The sequence below is a fragment of the Oreochromis niloticus genome, linkage group LG7, assembly GCF_001858045.2.
Source record: "Oreochromis niloticus isolate F11D_XX linkage group LG7, O_niloticus_UMD_NMBU, whole genome shotgun sequence".
Classification (NCBI taxonomy): domain Eukaryota; kingdom Metazoa; phylum Chordata; class Actinopteri; order Cichliformes; family Cichlidae; genus Oreochromis; species Oreochromis niloticus.
This window is the reverse complement of record NC_031972.2, coordinates 39203426-39226863: the sequence shown is the minus strand read 5'-3', so window position 1 is coordinate 39226863 and position 23438 is coordinate 39203426. Positions and strand designations below refer to the sequence as shown.

Sequence of the window (23438 nt, the reverse complement as noted above, 5' to 3'; positions counted from 1 at the left end):
TGTCTGGCTTCCAAAAAAAAAAAAAACTCAGCTAAAAACGCATTTCCTGCATAGCTCCCTCTCCCAGCTTCAAGAGTAGTTTTAGGCCCTAAATCACTCTTTTCTACCTTATTCGCTTGTTTATCCACAGATGCACTATGCACCATTGTGTACAGTGGGACTGTCTGCTTTTTTTGTTTTACAAAAATGACCTAAGTTATGCTGTTCAACAAAATTTTCAACTTTCACCGATGGCGCCAAATTGTCCCTATGCTTAGCTTAGCCTCTAATTAAACCTGTGTAACTTTGTGTCACTTCAGCAGCATTGTTCTTTCCGTAGGTGATGTTTATATGTTGATTCATTCAGTTTTTGGTCTACTCCATCATATTATCAAAGGGTTTATATGCTATAAAAGATTAAAAAAAAAACATTAGTCCAGGAAAAGAATCTTTTGTATTTTTCGGTGTTCCATCCTCAGTTATTTTGACACAATTGCATCTGCTGTGATGCTTACACCTATGATTATTTCTCACATGTGTTAGCTTTGATACCAAGATAGGTTTTTTGATTTATTTTTTTTTTGTGAAAATGGAGTTTATAATTTTAGAGAAATATTCAATTCATTTTGGGCATGATGTTTTCAAGCAGGAACCCCAGAAAGCCCATAGGGTATTTAGGTTTTTTTTTTTTTCTTTTAACCTTTAAGTATCTTGATGCATGCTCTATTATCCAGGTAAGAAAAGTTTATTCTGCTCATCTGCAATTGTACTCTTTATAAGGTTGGGGAAACCTGCAGTCAGCTGAGACTGAAGAAGTCACTTGGATGAGTGATGAAATGTTTCCCCCACTGAAAACGCTACGTCCAGATGAAAAGAATCAACTTTTTGGAAAGTATATGAGGAATGTGAGGGGCCTAGACGTGATGCCAACATAGCTTAAATTGCTCCTTTGCATTGGTTCTTCATCGCTGTGGAATAGTAGAGGGTTGGAAATGCTGAGGCTGGTGGAGAATGCTTGGCTGGTTAGTCCCAACTAGGAACATGAAGGAGCTGCACGCTGTACTAGTTGAAATCAGGTCAGAGGTAGGACTGCTAGTCTAGGATGGACTTGTAAATTTCTTCTAGGCATTCAGTTGTATTTAGGTTTGGTGACTGCTAAATGTCATAGCATGTGACTTGTGACTCACATCATTACCATCTGTTCCTTGCTATGATTGCAACTGCACTCACTGGCAGCAGTTGTTTTCTAGCAGGATAATGTGTGACATCACAAGACTGAAACTGCTCATAATTGCCTCAAAGAACTAGTAAAGAGCTCAACATGGTCACCTTGGATTTACCTCTGAACTTTTATTGACATCCGAATTCAGTTCAGTTAAATTTTACTAGCGCCAAATCACGACAACAGTTGCTTCAAGGCATTTTATATTGTAAGGTCGAATAATACAATAATACAGAGAAATACTGAGAAAATGACCCCTTATGAGCAAGAACTTTTGCAACAGTGGAAAGAAAAAACTCCCTTTTAAAGGAAGAAACCTACAGCAGAACCAGGCTAACAGAGAGGCGGCCAGTTGACTGGAGAGAAGGAAGACAGGACAAAGACACACTGTGGAAGCGAGACAGAGATTAGTAATAACTAATAATTAAATGCAGAGAGGTGTATAAACACACAGTGAAGGGGGAGGGGGTTGTTGAGTGAAGAAGAAACACTCACTGCATCATGGGAAGTCCCCAACAGCCTAGACCTATTTCAGCAACTAAGGCAGGGCTCTATCTAATATGCTGAACTATATGCTTTGTCAAAATAAAGCTTTAAGCCTAATCTTAAAAATAGAGAGCATGTCTGTCTCCTGTGTCCCAAGTGGTGGCTGGTTCCACAGAAGAAGAGTCTGGAAGCTGAAGGCTCTGCCCTATTGTGCTTTTAAATATCCTAACCTTATCACACGATTTGCTGAAGAAGATTTGAAGGAGTCAGTAATTACCAAGAAGTGCATGAGGGTGCTGCAGGATATGCATTAGAACAGCAAGACAGTGGTGTGGTGTGTCGCTGGTGTAACAAATGGGACTACATCAGGAAGGGGGTTAACAAACAGATGTGGACCAGCAGGAGTTTTCATTGACTAGGAAGGGAGCCTGGAGAGGTGGAGACATACACTGATCAAGAGTGAAGAAGAGTGAGAGGGAAGAAAGGTTGATTTGCAAGAAACAGATGTAGAGAAGGAGGAAGAGTTTAAGTACAAGAGGTAAACAATCCAAAGCAATGACTGGTGTACAAGAGAAATGAAGAGAGTACAGTCAGGGTGGAATGGGTGGAGAAAAGTATCAGGGGTGATTTGTGACAAGAGGATGCCATCAAGGGTGAGTCAAATTCCTCGTTTGTGTGTACAGAATTATCCAAATAAAGGCTATTCTGATTCTGCTGATTTGGTGGCAATGCCAAAAGACTGAACGTGGAGATGGAGGTGGCAGAGCTGAAAATGCTCAGATTTTTTTTATTGGAAGTGACCGGGATGGATAGGATTCAAAATGACTCTTTCAGAGGGATGGCTCAGGTTGTGCAGTTTGGAGAAAGAACTGGAGATAAGATTGTTTCGAAATTATGCAGAAGAGCGACAGTGGAAAAGTACACCATCTTTCAGTTCTGAGGTTTATGTATCAGAACAAAAAAAAAAATCATTGTCCTTCACAATTCGCACAGATTATTGAAATATGTCAAGTGTTCATCTCAGGTTATATCTCATCATGCTTTTTTTTTTTTTAACAGAAACTAAGCCAAAGTGTAGACGCAGTGTGTGAAAGATGAAGTACACCTCATGATGCAGTAGCCTGTAGAACCACTTTTAACATCAATAACTTGAAGTAATTGTTTTTTGAATGATTTTATCAGTCTCTCACTTGGCATTCGCATACCTGAATGCTTCAGACTAACAATGCAATTTTATTTCATTTCATAGAAATGGACAAAGGGTGTTGAATAAGGAACTGCCAGGCAGGAGAAAAAGAGGTAGAGCAGATTTATGAATGTAATGAAGGAGGACATGGCAGTGTTGGCATTACAGAAGCGGATGCAGGGGATGGGGTGAGAAGGATGAAGATGAGCTGCTGTGGCTTCCTCTAAAGGAAGTGACTAAAATAAGATGGAGAAGTCACAGCTGAAAATTCTTTATCCTACTGCAGCTCAGTTTGTCAGGGTGTTTAGATTATTTTATCACTGACAGGAGGAGCTCACACCTCTGAATCTGTGGCCTGTTTCCTGCACTCCACAGCTCAGAGCAGGATGTTTAATAGGAAATAGAGGCAGCAGCAAGGTCATATCCTGAGAACCAGCTTAGCTGCATGCAAGGACATAGAGAGGACACACTTAAATGCAACTGACCCAAGGAAAAGAGAAACAGCCTTACCTAGAGGCATTATTTTTTTAGGTTGTCTCTCCATCCGTATGTATATATGTCTCATTCTTATGAATACAATCATTTTCAGCAACACAGATTTGCCCTTAAACTCATGGATCAACTAATTAATATTTGTCCAGCAGGTCACTGTGAACTCATAAAACACATCTTTGGAATTAACTCAAAGAATACAAATGTCTTGTATAATTAAGTGAGGCATCGCTTCACTGTGGCATTATAACGTTCTGCAAAAACACTTTTCGGGTAGTATAACAAAACAACATTGTCCAGAACCCAAGTGCGCTTCAGCTTGAGGTCACAAATAATGGCCAGACACTCTCCTTCAGGATGTTTTGGTAGACGGCAGAATTCATGATTGCATTTACCACATTTAGTCTTCAGGTCCTGAGGCAGCAAAACAGCCCCAGACCATCACACTACCACCACCATGTTTTACTCTTGGTATGATGTTCCTTTTATGAAATGCTGTGTTACTTTTACGCCAGATGTAACGGGACACACACCTTTCAAAAAGTTTAACTTTTGCCTCGTCAGTCCACAGAGTATTGTATTAGTATTGTATTGGACACAGAAATCAACTCTGCTTTCCAAAGATGTGATACATTACAGTTCATTGATGCCATTATAGTCACTGATTGGAGAGGTTGTAATCACAGAGTTGTGAATATTATAAGAAATTTGAGTTACAATTGTGCAGCTCTCAATATATTTGTGGACACATTTGTGTGGGGTTTTTTTTTCTGTAATTGTAACGTGTGTGTGTGTGTGTGTGTGTGTGTGTGTGTGTGTGTGTGTGTGTGTGAAAATAAATAAATTAAATAAAATTTAAAAAAATGTTACAAGTGAAAATTTTCCAGAAGTTCAATTTTTTTCTACACATTGTCACTTTTTCTGCAAATTCTGACATTTTGCAACATATTTATTTATTTATATTTATTACAGATTGAGTCAAATACTGCATTGGTGACACAAATTTTAGTGCCTGCCTGCCTAGTGTTTTAGCCGCATGCTGAACATAGTTTCACAAACTAGTAGATATTATCTCTTAAATCAAACCTCTTACTTGCATTCTGGCCTTCTGGTGACTAACAGTTGAACAACTCTGTCTCCAGCAACCTATTAAGGTTAAAAGGTTATATTTTTGAAAGTCTTTGAAGTTTGTGGGTAGACCTGACCAATGCAAATGAGGAAGAACTCCCAGTAATTTATTGTTTGGAGCTTGTGGCATGCTACCTGAAATATTTGACCCTGGTGGTATAAATGTTATGATGCCTCCAGCTTCAACTGAAAATCTAAGGAAATAAGTCATCTATCTAAGTATTACATTTTAAGTTTTTAAAATGCCTAAGATCTAACTTACTGGAGGCATAATGCAGTTTGTTGTTTTTAGTTCTTCAGAAACTTGGTATGATAAAACAAAGATTGCTGTATTTAAGTTATGATCGATACAAGCTAGAATTTCTTTGCTTGACCCGTTTTATTGCTCTCTCAGGGTCCAATCAGCTGTGATCAAGGTGTTCAAGGGGGCAGCTCTGCAGACTAATGAGCTCTACACACTTAACGAGAGCATCAGGTGACACTTTACTTTTTCTTTTCAAAGTAGCCTTGTTGAATCAGAACAGAACAAAATGCAGAGACAGAGGACAGTGGAAAGAGTCGTTAGAAAGAATAAGTGAACAAATACTTGAACTTTAAATGAACTTAAAGAAGAAACTGGTTTGTTTTAAAAACTGTGTGTTCTGTGTCTTTGTAGGTGGCTCCTTAAAACTGAGATGGGTTCCTTCATCACAGAGTACTTCCAGGTATTTTCTCTTCCTCTTTTACCTTTTATTACTCCTGAGTAAAGTAACAGAGTTCATGTCAGCAGGAGTCTCTAAGTCAGAAACATCTGAAGGTCTGTTTGTTTTCAGTGGGCAGGGGAAACATTTACTTTTGTCGATGATGGGCGCTGTCCTTACTTTGTGTTATCATTAGTCTTGTAGTATTGGTACTGGATTTTTGAGCATTTTCCCAATACTCAATTCAATTCACTGCCACCACAACAACACCCATTTCAAAGAACTTAATATATTAAGGTAAAGAGGACTACAATTTTGGAGAGAGAACACTAATGATCAAAAGTGAATCCTACATGGTGACTGCCAGTAGGAAGACCTCCAGCAGAACCAGGCTCAGTAAGAGAGAGTGACGGGATAAGGGGGAAGAGAATAGAAAAAAGTATTACACAGAGATATCAGGAACAATAAACTGGACAAAATGCAAAAACAGTAAGTAGTATAAGGAGTCTAATAACATACAATATTGGCATGTAGGTGGAGTGGTGAAAAGAGAGAAGCAGCGTAGAAGTTCTCAGCGCATCCTGTAAAGTTGTTACAATTTGATAGATTTTTGCTGATATGTCAGTTGGAGCTCTTATTTCCTCTGTGTTTTCACATTCCTCCCTGCCATCCTGTAAACTGTCTGCGTGTGCTGCTTCACACTCCCGAATAGAAGGAAAAGTAGTTTTATTCTCATATGTGTATGTAAACAAATACATGGTTTTGTGTTTGTTTGTTTTTGTTGTTGTTTGATTTTACTGCACAATGAAATTCTTATTTTGCTGGAGTCCCTTCACACAACAGTCGTAGAAAAAAATCCAGTATAATAAATGACATAAAATAAAAATTCTAATAACACAAAATTAAAAGGATCCAAAAGAAATTCAGATAAAGTACTAAATAAGTAAAAAAAAAAGTTTAAAAAAAAATTATTTTATTTATATAGTGCATATAGTTATATGTGTAGAATTCTTTGGGAAAACCACCCCTCTATGCCATCAATAAATAATTTCCTAATAGGTTTATGGACTCAGTTGCTAGTTTTAAGTCTTAATGAATACCAAACGATTTTGTAAGTTATGGTTCCCGATACACTCAGAAGGAATGATAAAGCAGTGTATGATTTAGGACAGGGCTCCTGCACGTTGTTGTCAGCATACAGTGGCCCTCAGTATCCCATCACCCTGTTCATCATGTCAGGTTTATAAACGCAAACATGGTGATGACAAAAACTCCTCTCTGCTACTGCTACTCCTTCTCCTTTTCACTGCTGAATTTAGACACCACTATTGCATTTAATCATTAGTAATTCATTTTAAACCTCTTCCATGTGTGTCTTTTGTCTTGTCTCTCTCTGCTCTCCTCTTTTTCCCCTCACCGCTAACCTGTCGTGGCAGATGGTTGCCCATGTCTGAGCCTGGTTCTGTCTGAGATTTTTTCCTGTTAAAACAGAGTTTTCCCTTCCCACTGTCACCAAGTGCTTGCTCATAGGAGTTTTTAAGTTTTAAAAAGTTCCTTAGAATTGACTTTCTACTCATTATTTGCTGCCATGCTTGTCTGTCCTGTGGAGCAACCTAGGTTTCAGTATCTTTCCTAAGGGTATATGTACATTTGGATCAGATATATAGCTGCCAGGTTGATCACCAAAATTATTTTTTAAAGTTAATAATTTTTAAAGTTGGTCAAATTTGGGTTTTTTTGGAAAATAACCTTTAAATTGTTATGGATTGTGAGCCACAGGAACTACTGTATCATTGACATTGTAGTTTTTGTGAGACTTGTAGTATGTTACAGTTCTGTCGCTCTTGTATTAGTGAGCTTAAAAGTGGAAAAGCATTTATTATGAAATTCACATCCTCTTTGTGTTCAGATATAGTGTCCTTTTTAATTTTACTTCTTTTCTTTCTTTTTTTTAAATGATCTGCATGTAATGTCAGCACTTCTCAGCACTGAGTTTCTGGTCTTCGTCTTTGCGCTGAAATGTCTTTCCTGTCCACATCCTGAAGCAGCTTAGCTTTCATTCTGTCATGACATTCAGATAAAAATTTTTATGGTTATTCTGAAGGACACAATGACCCACTTTAAAGTAAAGATTCATTCGAGGCCTTCAGTAAAAAAATGTAATATTTTTTATATCCAGTGTTATTATCAACAGTACAGTTCTGCTTTATATATGCACCAATCAGCCACAGCATTATAATCATAAAAATAAAGTGAAAAATATTGAACATTACAAATCACTATAATGTTCTGTTAGGAAACCTTGCAATCAAGCATTCATGTGGATAATATTGAACATATACTAAGTCCTTCTAAAAGCCAGTATGTTTACGGAGCTGCTTGAAAAGCATCTGGACACTGATTTAGGTAGTTATTCACCTCATAGTGCTTTATTATCCTAACAAAGCACTTTGCTCTCAGACTGCAGGCTTATTCGTGGTTCCTAGTTCATCGTTGAACGTGTGCTCGTCTTGTACAGAGTCACTAACTTGTGACAAATGCTGGTTGAAGAATGGAATGCCATCCCGCAGTAGTGTGTGATCCACATGAGGAGCAGAGAGCAGAGGAGAAGGACTGCAGTGGCTGTGTTTGGTTCTTCCACATGCTATTGAAGCCTGTTTGTTTTGGCTCCATTTAAGGGGAAAGAAACCGGCTTTGCAGCTATATACAGTTTATTACCAAGAAGCATTGTTAGAAGTCAGTGGTGACTCCACTGACTTCACCAACAAGGCCCAGGAACTTTCACTCGAGCCAAATGAAACTATGGTGTCCTTTGATATAATCTCTCTAATTAACTTGCATACCTACAACAGAGGCAGTGGAGACTGTCAGAATACGACTACAAGAAGACAGCTCCTTGGAAGACAGGACCAGCTTCACCTCCGATCAGATTTGCACACTGTTAGACCTCTGCCTTACCGCCACATCAAATACAACGAGGGTTTTTACAGACAAAAACATGGACGTGCCAAGGGCTCCCCGGTGTCACCTATTGGGCAGTATGCAAATTGTATGGAGATTCCACGACACTGTTTGTTCAGAACAATTCTGATTTACTAACATTTGCACGGTCCTAAAAACAAATGAATCCAAATTTGGTTAATGAATCCAGCAGTAATTTCCTTTGCAAACTCTTTTTTTTTTTTTTTTGCTCAGAATAAGAATATTTCCATACAAATATTAGTAAATGAATGTCATTATTTCTTTGTTTTTTTCATGTCTTTGTAGTACAGTGAGTTACCTAATATTATTCATTGCACAAGAGGACCAATGACTTGAATCTCTTGATATTAATTGATATGACTGCTTCAGTCATTTAACTTTAATCAATTTGCTCTGAACTCAAGGTCAAGAAACAATTTTCACCTTTAGATCTCTCTCAGTGGCTAAGATACTTTATGAATTACTTTCACTAACACCAAAACTCAATTCATAACACCGAAATTCTTAGAAAACCTAAATTTGAAAATTGTGTCACTAGGAACAATTCGTGGTACTAGAACTGCAGTCCCTGATCAGTGTCAGCTGTTGCCAAAAGAGCCAAGCAAACCAAACAAAAAAGCGCTGTGAGTGCTCCAAGTCTGGTTGCCCCGCGCAACTGAGAAACCACAGGGCTCCTGGTTCCTGTGACGAGCGAAAGAGCTGTGAAACTAAAGAGCAATCTCTGCTGTATCTCATTATCTGAAAGGAAATGTGTGCTGTGTAAATGTGTTCACTGTTACAGTGATGATAGTTTCCTGTGCTACTTGCTAACACAATAAATAAGGAAGAAAAGCAATGCTTTTTATACTCTGCCTTTAAAATAGTTGACCCACATGTTAAAACACCTGTATGCATGCTATAATAACAATAATACCTTGTTGCTCACTGCTTCAGTAGTGATATTTTTACACAAATACAAGCTAGAGTGGCTGTGGCTCAAGAGGTAGAGCAGGTCATCGAGTAGCTGGAAGGTCAGTGATAAGATATTGAACCCTGAGTTGCCTGTGATGCATCCATGTGAGTGTTATAATAGTGATATCAGGTTGAAAGTGCTTAGGTTAGAAAAAAGTACTTGTATAAATGAACCTCATAGTATTAAAATCCTTTGCCTGCTCAAATTGAGTAGAAAAGTACCAACCACAATATTTATAATATGATTAGTTCCATTCTAATATATGAATGGATTTTTGTTTGGGTATTAGTGTGTTAATTTAGCAGGTGGGACACTGACAATGATTTTCAGACAGCGCTGAACACAGGATCACACAGTAGTTGGACTGGTTAACTTTCTTTCACTCTGAGTCTTTGGGAATCTCTTTTATAATCCTGTCTTCTGTTCTAATCTGACAAGTGGTAAGATTAAATGTATGATTATTTTCTGTTTTATGTTGTCCCAATTTGAAATGGCAGTTGTATGAAATGTGGTGTGAAATGTAAAGACATCAGCTTGTAGATGATGAGCTAATTATTGCCTTGATTGTCCTGGATACACATTTCAAATCTTTGTCTGCCTGTGTTGATGTTTTAGAATCAGCTGCTGAGTCGAGGTCTATCTGGAGTCCTGGAACAGATCCTTCTTCAAAACAGTGACACTGGTTAGTAGGGTGTTATGTTTAATTCACCATATGTTTACTATCGGCTAAGAACAATGTAGAAGAGAAGAGGCCTGGATCAGCACTGTCTAATATTACCCATAAAATTGAAAATGAATACATTCTTGTAAATATAGGATTTAAAATTACAGAAGGGAAATTTGATTAGGTGGTATGGTATTTAAGCCACTGTGAATTTTGCATGAAGTCATTTGCAAGTAAGTAAGGTTTATTTACATGGTGCTTTTCAAGAACAAAATTCAAAAACTGTTTTACAATACAGAAATAGGGATACAATATGTCTGTGAAGGTTCTCAGTCATCCAGGTCATCGTAATCTAAGGAGCTTGGAAAGAAAAAAGCATCTGAACTTTTTTAAGTTGCTTGAAGACGTTTCACCTCTCATCCGGGAACCTCCTTCAGTTCTAGGGTCAAATGGTGGAGAGTCCCAGATTTAAGCCATGTGGGAGTTTCCCCCCCAAAACGGACAATGGACCCCCTAATGATCCTCTACCTAATCACACGAGCCAAGGTGTGAAAACGGGTGTGGGTCACAATCAGCCAAGGTTTCGGGTGAGCTCACTGTGAAACCTAGCCCCACCATATCATGTGATTTCCTGAGGTCAGATGGCCCAGGGTGTGAGTGGGCGATAAGTGGAAGCGGGGTCCACAACTTGGAGACCACAACCTCGGAAGCAAAGTCTTCTTTTGTCCTCAACCTGACCATAGTGAAGCCAACAAGCAGTTCTCAGAGATCTAGACGTTATGTATGGTTGTAGCAGTTCACTGATGTGTGGAGCCATCTGACAAGGGAGGGCTCAGAAAGTGATCTTCAAAATTTTGAATTGAACCCTAAAGGTTATGGGGAGCCAGTGTAAGGAAGATAAAGTTGGTGTCATTTAGACGACCTGGTGATAATTTCCCCGAGGGGACCTCGCCAAGGGATTAATAAAGTTCTGTTCTAACTCTTTAAAAAGCAAGGATGGGGGTACGGAGCTCAAGTACACAAAGCTCAGGTACACTTGGGTGGTGCAGCAGAACAATGATCTAAAGCACACCAGCAACCTCTGAATGACTCAAAAAAAAAACAAAGGTTTTGGCTTGGCCTAATGAAATTTTAGACTAAAGCTAAGATGCCTTTACATGAGCTTACACAGGCTGTTCTCTCAAAAATGAACAGCCTGTTGAAAGTCTGACTGAATTTAAACAATTCAGGAAAGATGAGTGGGCCAATTCCTCCAAAGTGATGTGAATAATTAAGTCTTCCTTGCACTCTCATAACTCCTGACAGCACAAACAAAAGACTAGAATTTCTTATATTGCTATGTATGCGTCTCAATCCAGTTAATCCCACCAGGAAATGTTGAAGTTTCTAGCACTCTAACATTATATTATGTCTTCAATCACCTGGGAAAATATTTAGCTGAATCTGCTCTTAATTGTCATTCCATTAAGACTGAACAGAGTAAGTTAGTAGAACTTGGATTAAAGGGAACTGTATTGATATTTTTCGACTCCCACTGTAGAAGTTATTGAATTCTATTATGTTGGGTTTTTTAGCTGGTTTAGTAAATTATGGCTATTGTGTGTGAAACTGGTTAAAAGGATTGAACTAATAATCGTTTCTCTAATAATTTTGACTGATTTAAAATGTAAAAAAACAAAAATGTGTTAGACTGTGACTCTGATGGCACCCCACATTTTCCAAAAGTTGCTGTAGTGGATACTGCATATATGATTATGATGTCACCATGTTGCAGCCAAATAAAGGATATTGATCTGTTATAAAGTAACAGGTTTCAGCAGAACATCGTGCTTGTGTCTATCTTGTGTAACCTGTTTGTTTATACAGACAGAAAAACAGTACGAGTAAGTCCTCAGATGGTGGGGAAAGCTCAGCATATCACTGTAATATTGGTTGTATTTCTAACTCTTGTGTCCCCACAGATGACAACCAGCTTAATGTCCTTGCCTGTATGTGGGACCAGTTCTTCACAGAGACCCTCCCTACACTGCAGGCCATCTTCTACCCTGTCCAGGTAAAGTGTTCATCGTCCACATTACAAAGATGTATAGTCCAGTTCTTCCCAAACTTTAATAATACGGCATACAATTAAACCAAGACTTCTGGAGCCTTTTTCACAAATGGTGTGTATGCACACCATTTGTGAATATTATGTTACGTTACTTTAAAATAGGTCTGTCAATCCAGAAAAATGATTATACAGTGAGTTTTGCAGACAATGTTGTGATCTGTGGTGACAGTAGGAAGCAGGTGAAAGAGAGAGATGAGGTATGCACTTTAAAGAAGAGGAATACAATCCAGTAGAAGAAAGACGGGTAGAATCTGTGTGAATTGGAGTTAGGGAGGTGTAATGTTTAAGATGCATGAAGCACAGGTAGTGAAGGCAGATGAGTTTAAATACCTGGGGATAACCATTTGAAGCAACAGTGTAAAAGAGAGAAGTCAAGAAGAGGGTGTAGGCAGGTGAAGTGGGCAATTTGTGACAAAAGGGAAGTGGCGAGGATGGATGGTAGGGAGACCAACTATATTATAGAGTTTAAAGATGGTTAGTCTTACAAAAAACATGGGGAGGAGCTAGATGAGTCAGGAGTGGCAGATCAGAGTGGTTTGTAGACAAAATAGGAGAGGCAAGGATGAGATTGTGTGAACATGTAGAGATAAGGGCTTGTGGATAAATTAAGCAAAGGATATTGAAGAAGGAGCAGCTAAGGATATTGAGGCAGGAGGAAAAAACTGAAGACCAAAGAGAAAATTCATTATTGTAGGGACAGAGGACATGCAGAGTTTTGGTGTGACGGGAGATGTAGGCCCCTAAAAGGAGAGGCTGAAAGAAGACATTCGTATGGTACCAGTTAACAACAAGATGCCATATAATGTATGATATAGACTCAAAAAATGTTAGAGAGAGAGAGAGAACCCTGATCAGATGATCTTCTATGAGTAATCACTGAGATATGGAGGAAGAAAAGGATCTCCCATTTAACAGCAGAACCAGGCTCGGGGCGCAGGGGTGAATAAATGAAAATTGTGATGTTCATAAAAGTAAATCTTTTTCTTTTCTTGCTACATTTTTGAATTTCTGAGATTACCATAATGGTATCAGAACAGTCAGGTGTTGGGGTTTTTCTTTTATTGTTATAGCTCAATTGTCCAAAAAATGTTTTGGACACACAATATTGTGTGTCCAAAACAGCTGTGTCATGGGCTTAGTCTGTGTCTGTGTGTGGTTTTAGAAGATCTAAAGTTACAGATTTAAAGCCTTACATCACCTGGGGTCATTTGAGTGCAGAGGTTATTAGATTAACCCTCTGAGCTGAGGACTGAAGTAAAGTGCTTCTGAGCGATATTTTTCATTCTTTTTGGTTGTACTTTTTTCACATTATCTAGATTTGAAATCATATTGGGATGAAAAGCCCACATGAGGTCACCGTAATGTAAATTATGAAATTGTAATGTGAAGACTTGGCTAAAAGTGAAAGTAGGGCGCAGGTAGCAGTGATTATGGGTTAAGGCAAGTGTCCAGCAAATTAACCAATAGTGAAATGTTGTCTTTAATAATAGTTTATGTTTATGTATTTTTAAATATGACTTTGTGCATTCCAGGGTCAGGAGCTGACTGTGAGACAGATGTCTCTCTTGGCCTTCAGAGACCTGGTGCTGTTAAAACTTCACCTGGAGGAAACTCTGGGAAATGCAACCTCTATTCCTCCATCGGTCACACAGATGCTACTGGTGTTACAGGTAAACACACAGTCACACACAATCACTCGCTCTATTTAAGTTAATTACAGGTCAGTTACAGCCTTTATTTCTTAATTAGCACGAAATTTCTTCATGGCCAACATCACTGTAACCCAGAAACCCAGAAAATACAATCAGATACATATGAAACAGTTTGTCAATGTTAGCTTAATCATATTATTTGGAAATGCAGCTAAAACTGAGCTTGCATCAAATGTTAATGTCCCAAAGAATAAAGAAAAGGTATGAGAATAAGAATGCAGTTAGGTCAGAGGTGTAGCCATTATTAAACAGAAAGTAACTTTGTGAGTCCATAAAAGTTTTCATTTTGGGTTTATTGCTAACATAGTTCACTCTTATGTAAGCTAAGTACTGATGTTGTTGTCGGTGAAATTATAGATAAAACAGTAAAAATAAAAAACCAGGCTATTTAAAAGTACTAATCATCAGTAATACCCCTAAATCTAAAAAGTTTTAACGCGAAGACCTTCAATAGGTTTTTGATTTTTGGATACAGATATTACTTATCAATACACTAGCTGATACCATTCTCTATATTTTATATAAAATAAAGATATGACAGACGTTATGAGTACTTCTGATACATTACGGGGCCAAAATAATCGTACTTCTGCCAACAATATTACTACAATACTAAATTGTTTCTCATTGTCATGACAGTTTACACTAAGTTCAGACTTAGTGTAGCTACATGGTAGTTGTTGCTGTTGTGATGATTTGTTCCCTAGCATTCAGGACCTAAATCAACCCAAATCAACTTGATTCCACTGTAATAAATGGTGGGAAATTTTTTCACAATAATTAAGCAGTTTAAGAATTTGGTTATACGTTTGATCTGACAGAACTATGGCTGCTGCTTGTCGACATTTAAAGAAGTACTTACTAAAGGTTCATTTAGTGTGGGACCAGGAGGTTGCCCTGAAGATGCTGATATAAAGCATTGACTGCTTGCTGAAGTAAACATATTGTGCTGCTTTTGTTGTGAAGAATGTTATATTTGCAAATGTAACTACCTTCCTGTATAGTACAGTTTGCCTAGATGCTTCTCCATACTACTGACCACTCTGGTCCTGGTATCCATCCTTACTTAGTATTTTGAAGTGAGAAAAAAATGTCTTCAGTTTTTAAAATATCGTACAAAGGCCCAAAGTTGCTCACTTAACATCAAAAATTGTATGAACGTCTTTGTCTTTTCCTGCCAGGGTATCCATGAGTCTGGTGTTCCAAGTTCGGAGTATCACCGTTTGGAGAGTCTAGTGGAAATTGTTGTGTCTCCATATGTCTGCAATGTCCTGCACAATAGAAACAGCCACCAATTAGGTCAGTCCACTGATAACTGCTACTGCTTTTACATTGCATTGATTTGTTACAGTTAAAGTTACAAGTTACAGATTTAAAGCCTTACATCACCTTCAGTCACCTGAGCGAAGAGGTTATTGGTTTAACCTTCTGAGCTGAGGACTTAAGTGCTTTTGAGCTATATTTTTCACTCAGTTTGGTTCTACTTTTTTTTCACATTATCTGGTTATGACATTATATTAAAGATAAAATACCAGAAGGTTAGTTGTACACCCAGCACAGTCTCGACAGCATGGAGGAAATTTCAGGAGATGGGTAGTAACTCTGGATAGGGCCGCAGAAGGTCCTTAACCCATCAACAGGACTGGTATCTGCTCCTTTGTGCAAGGAGGAACAGGCTGAGCACTGCCAGAACCGAACAAAATAACCTGGCTTCAGGTTTCATTACAGCGTGGCCTCTAATGGGCCCTGTGCTCACTGCTTTTCACAGATGTGAAAGGTTCCAGAGAACCACGGAGAGTGTTATGCTGCATGTAACATTGTTCAGCACAACCAATTTGGTGGTGGGTTAGTGATGGTCTGGGGAAGGATGCACAGACTTCTACAGGCTCTACAGGTTATAGCACCCTGACTGCCATTAGGAATCAGAATGAAATCCCTAGATCCATTGTCAGATGCTACACTGCTGCGATGGTCCCGGGGTTCCTCTTGGTGCACAACATTACAGGCCTCATGTGGCTAGAGTATGTAGGCAGTTCCTGGAAGATGAAGAAAATTGATAACATTGACTAGTCCCCTTGCTCGCCTGGCTTAAATCCAACAGAACACCTCTGGGACATAATGTTTCAGTTCTTCTAGTGCTGCTAGGCTGCACCTCAGACTGTCCAGGAGCTCAGTGATGCCCTGGTCCAGATCTGAGAGGAGACGCCCCAGGATGGCATCTGTCTATTGTTAGACAAGCACATGGGGGCCATACAAACTACTGAGTACCATTTTGAGTTGCTGTAAAGACATTTCAGCAATGGACTAGCCTGCTGCATCAGTTTTTCACTTTGAGTTTTTGGGTTGTCTTTGAATTTATCCTTCTGTCAGTTGATCATTTTCATTTCCATCAAAAAATGTAGCCTATCCGTGTTCTTAACACATTAACCAGTCCATACCAGTACTGATATTGATTGCATGACTTTTTAAAATCTTTTATCTTCCTTTTAACTTTTCAATAGCTAACCAATGATTTCTGACTTCAGGTTGCTCAAACATAAAAAAAAAAGGTGCAATGTTTTTACATTGACCTCTGCATACATCTGCAGTTGATGTTCGATACAAATCTAATGGTATAGATGTCTTTACTATGACAGATGGATTACATTAAGAAAGTAATGTTTATGTTTTTAAGAAATAATTAGTAAGTTTGCAACAAAAGTGCCTGCTGAACCTAGTCAGCTTGTTTCAGAGGTCAGAGGCAATGTGCTGTTTAAATCCTCTCAGAGGTTGGCCGCTTAATCCGCTCCTGCTGCATTGTAGTTTCATTCCAGCAATAACCAGTTACTTCAGGGTTCAAAACACAATCTGCTCCTGTTGGAGGAGACTCTGAAAATGTTTTACACACATATACACTCTCTGTACGACTGAATAAAGATTAGTGGATCAAATAGCTGGGTTTAATTTCAGGATGGATCAGATCACAGATCTTGCTGTAGTACAGTCTGCTGCTGAACAGTTAGATCAGTGCTCGTCTTTGCTACAGCATTCTGACAGGAACACGTTAGTTACAATAAAGTGACGAACTCTAAATAAATAACCAAAGATATTTTCTATGAGTCTTAATTCTTCACAAAATTATCAAAAACAATCATTAAAGTGAACATATTCTGCTTTTCCTTCATTTCTGTCAGATATGTATGGAAAAATGGACATCAATTAAAACCTATCAAAACAACCTCAATCTCTGAACAGCTTTCTATTCAATGAAGGATCTCATAGTGCCTTTCTACTTACACCCTGTAAATGTCTGCCATCTTGTGGCCACAGTTGGCTATTGTTTCTTGAGGGCAGTTTAAGTAGACTTGACTATAACCACTAGAGTCTGACCCAGAAGCTATATCCATGTTTTGTACTGGCTGTGATCGGTGTTTATGATTTCTGTCATTTCATTGACGATTTGTGTCCTGTTAAAAACGGCTCTGTCCCACTTCGCATTTAGGGGCTGCATCCATTGCAGGATAAATTGGGACGCAGCTAAAGGCTGGAATTTGTCAAGCTAAAGGGCCAGCATCCTCTTCTGGTTGTTTGCAGTATGTTTTCACTATGTGGAACACTAACAAGAAGCAAGTATGCTGGACCAGCTGCCCCAGGCTGTCCACTGATCTGAAGTCAGTACAGTCTGAATGTCATTGTACACATGTGCAGACATGTGTGGAAACATAGCAGTAGCAAGTGAACAGGAAAATAACATCATGATTGTCACCACAGGCGGTTTCTCTGTATTGTTGTAAGCTCTTCACTTACAATAATAAAGCTTCTTGAGATGATCATTGTTATATGGTGCTATATAAGTTGAATTGAATTGAAAGTCATTTCCAAGGCTTTGGAGCTTCAGCAAACCATGGTGAGAACAATTATCTATAAATGAAGAAAACTTGGATCAGTGGTGAACGGTTACTTCTGACAAAACTAACATAGCAATTCATAAAAATAACATCGTACCAACAGTTAAACATGGTGGTGGTACTGTGTTGGGCTGGGGCAGCTTTCCTGTGTCAGGACATTGAGGACTTGCTGTAATTGAAGGAACCATGAATTTGAGCCTGAAAGAAAAGCACACTTGGGTTATATTGCACGGCAATGAGCTGAAACACACCATCAAGTCCACAAACAAAATGAAGGTTTTGTAGTGGTGTAATCACAGTTTAGACTTAGACTGAGACCTTTTTGCGTACGGCACAACTAATTTTGAGTCGTTACCTGGTGATTTTTCAGAAAAACAGTATTTACTTAAGTACACTGTACTTTTCTGGGCATGGCCTGGTATTATGGGGTGACTTAACCTTGCATCCATGTGTTAGTTTGAAGCTGCAGTTATTAAAGTTAAATGAAAGAATCTGAATCAACTGCTCGTTGGTAGTTAGTGCAAAAGTCAAATTATGTTTGGTGACACGTGAATGATATGCTGTTGGACTAAAACATTTTTCCAACACACCTTTAATCTGAGTCACAGTAAAGGCTGTATTTTGACAATGTTGTAATGGATTTTAATATGTAACATATCTGATAGTTGGGGGAAAAAAAAGGGTTTTGATGGAAATCAGCATTATGTTATGTAACTTAGGCTTAATGTAAGAAGAAGAAGTCTGATCTAATCTGGATGTGCAATCCACTTACTGAAAAAAGAGACTCTGGAAGTAATGACATGAAACAAAAATTACTTGTCAATTGAAATCAGTTTTCTGTCTTTATTTCTCAGAGCCCTGTCATCTACGTTCATCGGAAGCACTGCTAGGTGACCAGTCCCAGCCTGAAATTATGATCACACAGCATCATAGCTCCCTGGACTCCTCGTCTCTTTCTCCACTGGTGGAACAAGAAGGAGAGGCATATCTGGAGAAAGTTGGCGGTGTGCGGCGCCACACAGTGGCTAATGCACACTCTGATGTCCATCTGCTGTCAGTTTCAAACAAGATGCATGCTGGGATGGAGAACAGCAGAAGGGAAGACGAACAGGGAGTTGTTGGGTTTTTGGTGGGGGCCAAGCCTATGACTCCCAAGAATTTCTGCCGCCAACTGGTGATGGGAGATTCTCCAAATTGCTCAGAAGACATTGGATATGTGAGACAGAACAAAATGAAAAACTTCAGGATGACGAATGAAACTAACTGCAGAAAGAAACTCGCAGGACATTATTAAGATTAAAGAACAAGATGAGAAATGCAAGAAACTGTGTAGGAATCAAGAGGAAACGTTTGTACCAAGCTTGTTCATCTAGGATGGAAAGGTCTGCTCAGGGTCTTAACTGCAATGAATGTCTCAGCATCAGCTAAGAGCTGTTTTCAAGTTCCTCACTACTTATGAGGTTCTTTGTCTTTGTATGTCTCCTAATATCACACAAATAGGTTCTCTTTTAAGACTGTTATTAAATAGCAAAATTTATTAATAAAACAAATTCATGTGCTTTACACTATAATACCAGTCCAGACATTGGACACACCCACTCTTTCAAAATGTTTGAGCTTTGTTTTTATTTGTAATATTCTTTACTTTTCAAAAATAAAAATAATAAATGACACATTGATATGTTTAATATAATTAATACAAAAAATTAGTTTGATGTCACCATTTTTAACTTTATCAGTTTGTCACTTGGCTGGAAAGGTGTTTAGTTAGCCAGCGAGCTTTGTCAAATGTTAACTATTAAAATTACATGCCATTATGTTTCTATAAATTCCATACAAATTTGGTACTATTCAACAACTTTGCTAAGAAACACCAAACTAAATAAAGAGCCCGTCAACTAGAATACAGTGCATCTGGAAAGTATTTACAGTGCTTGATTTGTTCCACATTTTAACATGTTACAGCCTCATTCAAAAAGAAACTAAATTTAAAAAGTGTAGTTTCTCCCATTATTACTCTCAGAACCTCTCAAGTTCAGGGTTGATGGGACACGTCAGTGCCAGCCATTTTCAGTTCTTTCCAGTGATGTTCAATTCAATTTTAATTTTATTTCTATTGAGCCGTATTAAACAACAGTCACCTCAAAATGCTTTATGTTGTTAGGTAAAGACCCTATAATAATGGAGAGAAACGTCAACAATCCAGCGACCCCCCCTTTCAGGGACCACATAGCAACAGTGGGAAGGGTAAACTTCCTTTTAACAGGATGAATCCTCTGTGAGAACCAGACTCGCCGAGAGGCAGCCGTCTACTGCGACCGGTTGGGACTAATGGGAGGAAGACGAGATAAAAGACACATTTGTTTAATCATTTATTATTAACTAACGATTAAATGCAGAGTGAGTAAAAAAGTTAAGTGAAGAAGGAATAATCAGTGCGTCATGGGAAGCCCCCAGCAGCAAAGACATTTGCAGCATAACGAAGGGTGGATTCATTGTCACCAGATCCAGCCCTAACTATATGCTTTATCAGCAAGGAAAGCTTTACGCCTAATCTTAAACTTGTCCCCCAAATCCAAACTGGGAGCTGGTTCCACAGAAGAGGGGCCTGAAAGCTGAAGGCTCTGACTCCCATTCTACTTTCAAATACCCTAGGAACCGCAGACCAGCAATCTGAAAAGCAAAGTGCTCTTTTGGGGAATGCGGTACTACAAGGCTTTTAAAGATAATATGGGGGCTGATTATTGAAAATGGTATGTAATGAGAAGGATTTTAAATTCAATTCTGGATTTAACAGAGAGCCAGTGGGGATTAGCCTGTATGGGAGAAAAATGCCCTTTCTAATCCCTCTCAGTATTCTTGCTGTTTGAATCAACTGAAGGTTTTTTTATTTATTTTTTTATGACAGCTCGATAATAATCTGGAAAAAATGTATGTTATGCCTATGAATGGTACTGCCTAGGGGAAGCATGTATCATGTAAACAGAATTGTTCCTAATACGGAACCCTGCAGAACTCCATAATTAACTCCATTTACAAGAACAAATTTGAGTCTATCAGATGGATATGATTAAAACACCGCAGTGTAATGCCTTTTATTTCTATGCCATGCTGTAATCTCTGTAATAAAATATTGTGGTCAACAGACCAAACACTGAACTGAGGTCTCACAGGACAAGTACAGAGATGAGACGACTGTCAGAGGGCATAAGGACATCATTTTAACCTTCACTAACACGGTTTCTGTACTGCGATGTGATTTGAAATTTAACTGAAACTCTTCAAAATAAACTGTTACTCTGCAGATAATGAGCTGTTTTATAACTACTGTTAGAGTGAATTGTTAAATGTTGTCATTTTTATGCTTACCATCTCTACATTGTTTTAACTCTGTGATGAAAGGATTCTTCTGTCCTTCCCCCAGATTCTCGAGGCTCTGGGTGGGGGGCTGTAGTCTTTTATTACAGACACATCCTTGATGTTTGGTAAAACTTCTTGCCCTTTGTTTTGGCTTCACTTTGTTATCTATGGTAAACCATACATTGGGTGTGGGGGAGACTACCCTCTTTATGACCAAGGATGTTACTCCTGCTTTTATGCTTTTATGACCCTCTTTGGTCAGCAGGAGGACACACACACACACACACACACACACACACACACACACACACACACACACACACACACACACACACACACACACACACACACACACACACTCTTACATATATACAGTAGTTCACACATATACATACAATGCCTTGTCTTAGAACCATGTGGGCGTTGCTTTGCTGTGATGTGTTTTGTGTGAACTGTTTCTCAATAAAAGGCAGCGGGAGGAGGCTGGATTTGGGGTCATTTCGTGTTAGACACAGACAAGGCCTCCCTTGCAAGTAAAAAAACGATCGATCGCTGACTGTCTTGTTTTCTTCATGACGAATAAGTCTCTAAAACCAGCGGGGCTTGTGGAAACACAGACCCAACAACTACTCTGTCAACATTTTTTTTAAGATAAAAGAAAGGTTGAAGATTTGCCAATCATTAGCTAAGACAGCTGGGTCAAGTGATGGCTTTTTAAGAAATGCTTTTTACTTCAACCTTAAAGGCCTGTAGTACACAGCCAATTAATAGCGACAGGTGAAAGTATCAATTAATGGTAGGACTTCTTTAAGCAGTCTTGAAGGATGCTCAATTGGGTTCAAGTCTGGGCTCTGGCTGGGCCACTCAAGAACATTCAAGGACAAAGGAATTGTCCTAACACCACTCGTTTTTTTTTATACTGGCCATGTGCTTAGGGTCATTGTCCTGTTGGAAGATAAACCTTCACCTTCAGGTGCCTTTTGGTAAACTCCAGGCAGGCTGTCATGTGCCTTTTATTGAGAAGTGTCTTCCATTTGGCCACTCTACAATACAGGCCTTTGGGTGGAGTGCTGTAGAAATTATCATCCTTCTGCAAGTTTCTCTCTCCATAGAGGAAAACTGGAGCTCTGTTAGTGACCATTGGGTCCTTGGTCATCTCGAGAACCAGTTCTTGTAGAGAACTTGTGGGCCACATTAGCACAAAGACTGAGCTATTTGCCTTCACTAACAAGATATATGTTTGGAGGATTAAAGAGGAGACTTTAAAACCTAAGAACACTGACCATTTTAAGCATGGTGGTGGTAGTACCATAATCCCCTGGAGCTAGCTAGCAACAGTGGTACTGGTACACTGTATGCAGTGAATGGAATAATGAAAGATGAGGACTACCCCCAAATTCTTCATTTTCAACCCAAATCAAGAGCTAGACGGTTGAAACTCAGATGCAATTGGATGTTCCAACATTGCAATGATCCCAAAAAAACATAAAAACTGGTTTTGGAATGGATAAAACAGACTATCATTAAGCTTCTACTATGGCCTTCCCAAAGTCCCAACATCAATCCTTTTGAAAATTTGTGGATTACAAAAGCAAGATACAGGCCAGGAAAGCAACCAATTGCAATGAACTCATCAAATATCCAGCCAGAATTATTTTTATAAGAGAAAATTCTGAATAAATTAAAACTTGTGCATCAAATTCTTGTTTTTTAAATTCATTAAAGCTGTATTCTGTACAATCCCTGTAAAAAGAACAGTTCAAACAGTTCGTTAAAAGCCCATGATGAGTGAATAATAAACTTCAGACCACAACTCTATATAATCTCTCCAGCGGGTTCTGGGTTCATGCAGGCACACTCCCTGTTGGGCATCCCTGGAAAAACTCCAAAGGGAGGTGTCCAGGAGGCACCCTAAACAAAGGCCCAAACCACCTGAATAGGCTCCTTTTGAGACGCGGAGCAGCAGCTTTTCTATGAAATTGCTGTGGATATCTGCACTCCTCATCCTATATGTAAAGCTGAGCCAAGCCACCTTTTGGAGGAAACTCCATCATCCAGCAACTTGCAGTTGCGATATTCTTCTTTTAGTTATTAACCAGATTTCATTATGAAATCTGGGTAATGCACTGGCAAATCAAAAAGCTTTGACTTTTAGCTCAGCGCTCCCATCACCATAACAGTCTGGCACAACACCTTCTACCAAGCCAGAATTGGTACATTTCCTGGAAAGGGTTAGATATTATCATAGATTTGATCCTGATGGCCCATCCTTTCTATTTGCAGGTTGATGACAGCAAGATGGAGGCTAGCGCAGTTTTCTTGCAGGCAGATCAACAGGGGAAAGTCCCCTTCTCAAGAAATTCAAACGTCTGCTCCTGTTGTTCATTCAGCCCATGATACTTCTGTATTTTTTCGTGTTCCTTCCTGATGTTGCTGTCCACTGTGATTGTCACATCTATAACAAGCTGCAGTCTTATGACCCTTCTGATCCACCATTATATCTGATTGTTCAGCCAGCTGCTCATCTGTCTGGAATTTGAAGTCCCACAGGACCTTAGCCATGTTGTTTTCAACTACCTTTGATGGCGTCTGCCATTG

At 38.9% G+C, this 23438-nt stretch overlaps 1 protein-coding gene across 3 annotated transcripts in view; it reads left to right on the top strand.

The window, feature by feature from the left end:
• Positions 1-19530, top strand: part of prr5l (proline rich 5 like) — a 34553-nt gene extending 15023 nt beyond the window's left edge. For 2 of the 3 annotated variants that reach the window (XM_005454256.4, XM_005454255.4), the window contains exons 3-9: positions 4888-4968; positions 5149-5197; positions 9723-9789; positions 11733-11824; positions 13414-13551; positions 14775-14892; positions 18335-19530. In XM_005454256.4, coding sequence (XP_005454313.1) covers positions 4888-4968; positions 5149-5197; positions 9723-9789; positions 11733-11824; positions 13414-13551; positions 14775-14892; positions 18335-18774 — 985 coding nt within the window. In that variant the 3' untranslated portion in view covers positions 18775-19530. The remainder of the gene's footprint in view (positions 1-4887; positions 4969-5148; positions 5198-9722; positions 9790-11732; positions 11825-13413; positions 13552-14774; positions 14893-18334) is intronic. The other variant, XM_013273772.3, reaches the window with a different exon arrangement.
• The last annotated feature ends 3908 nt before the right edge of the window (positions 19531-23438 follow it).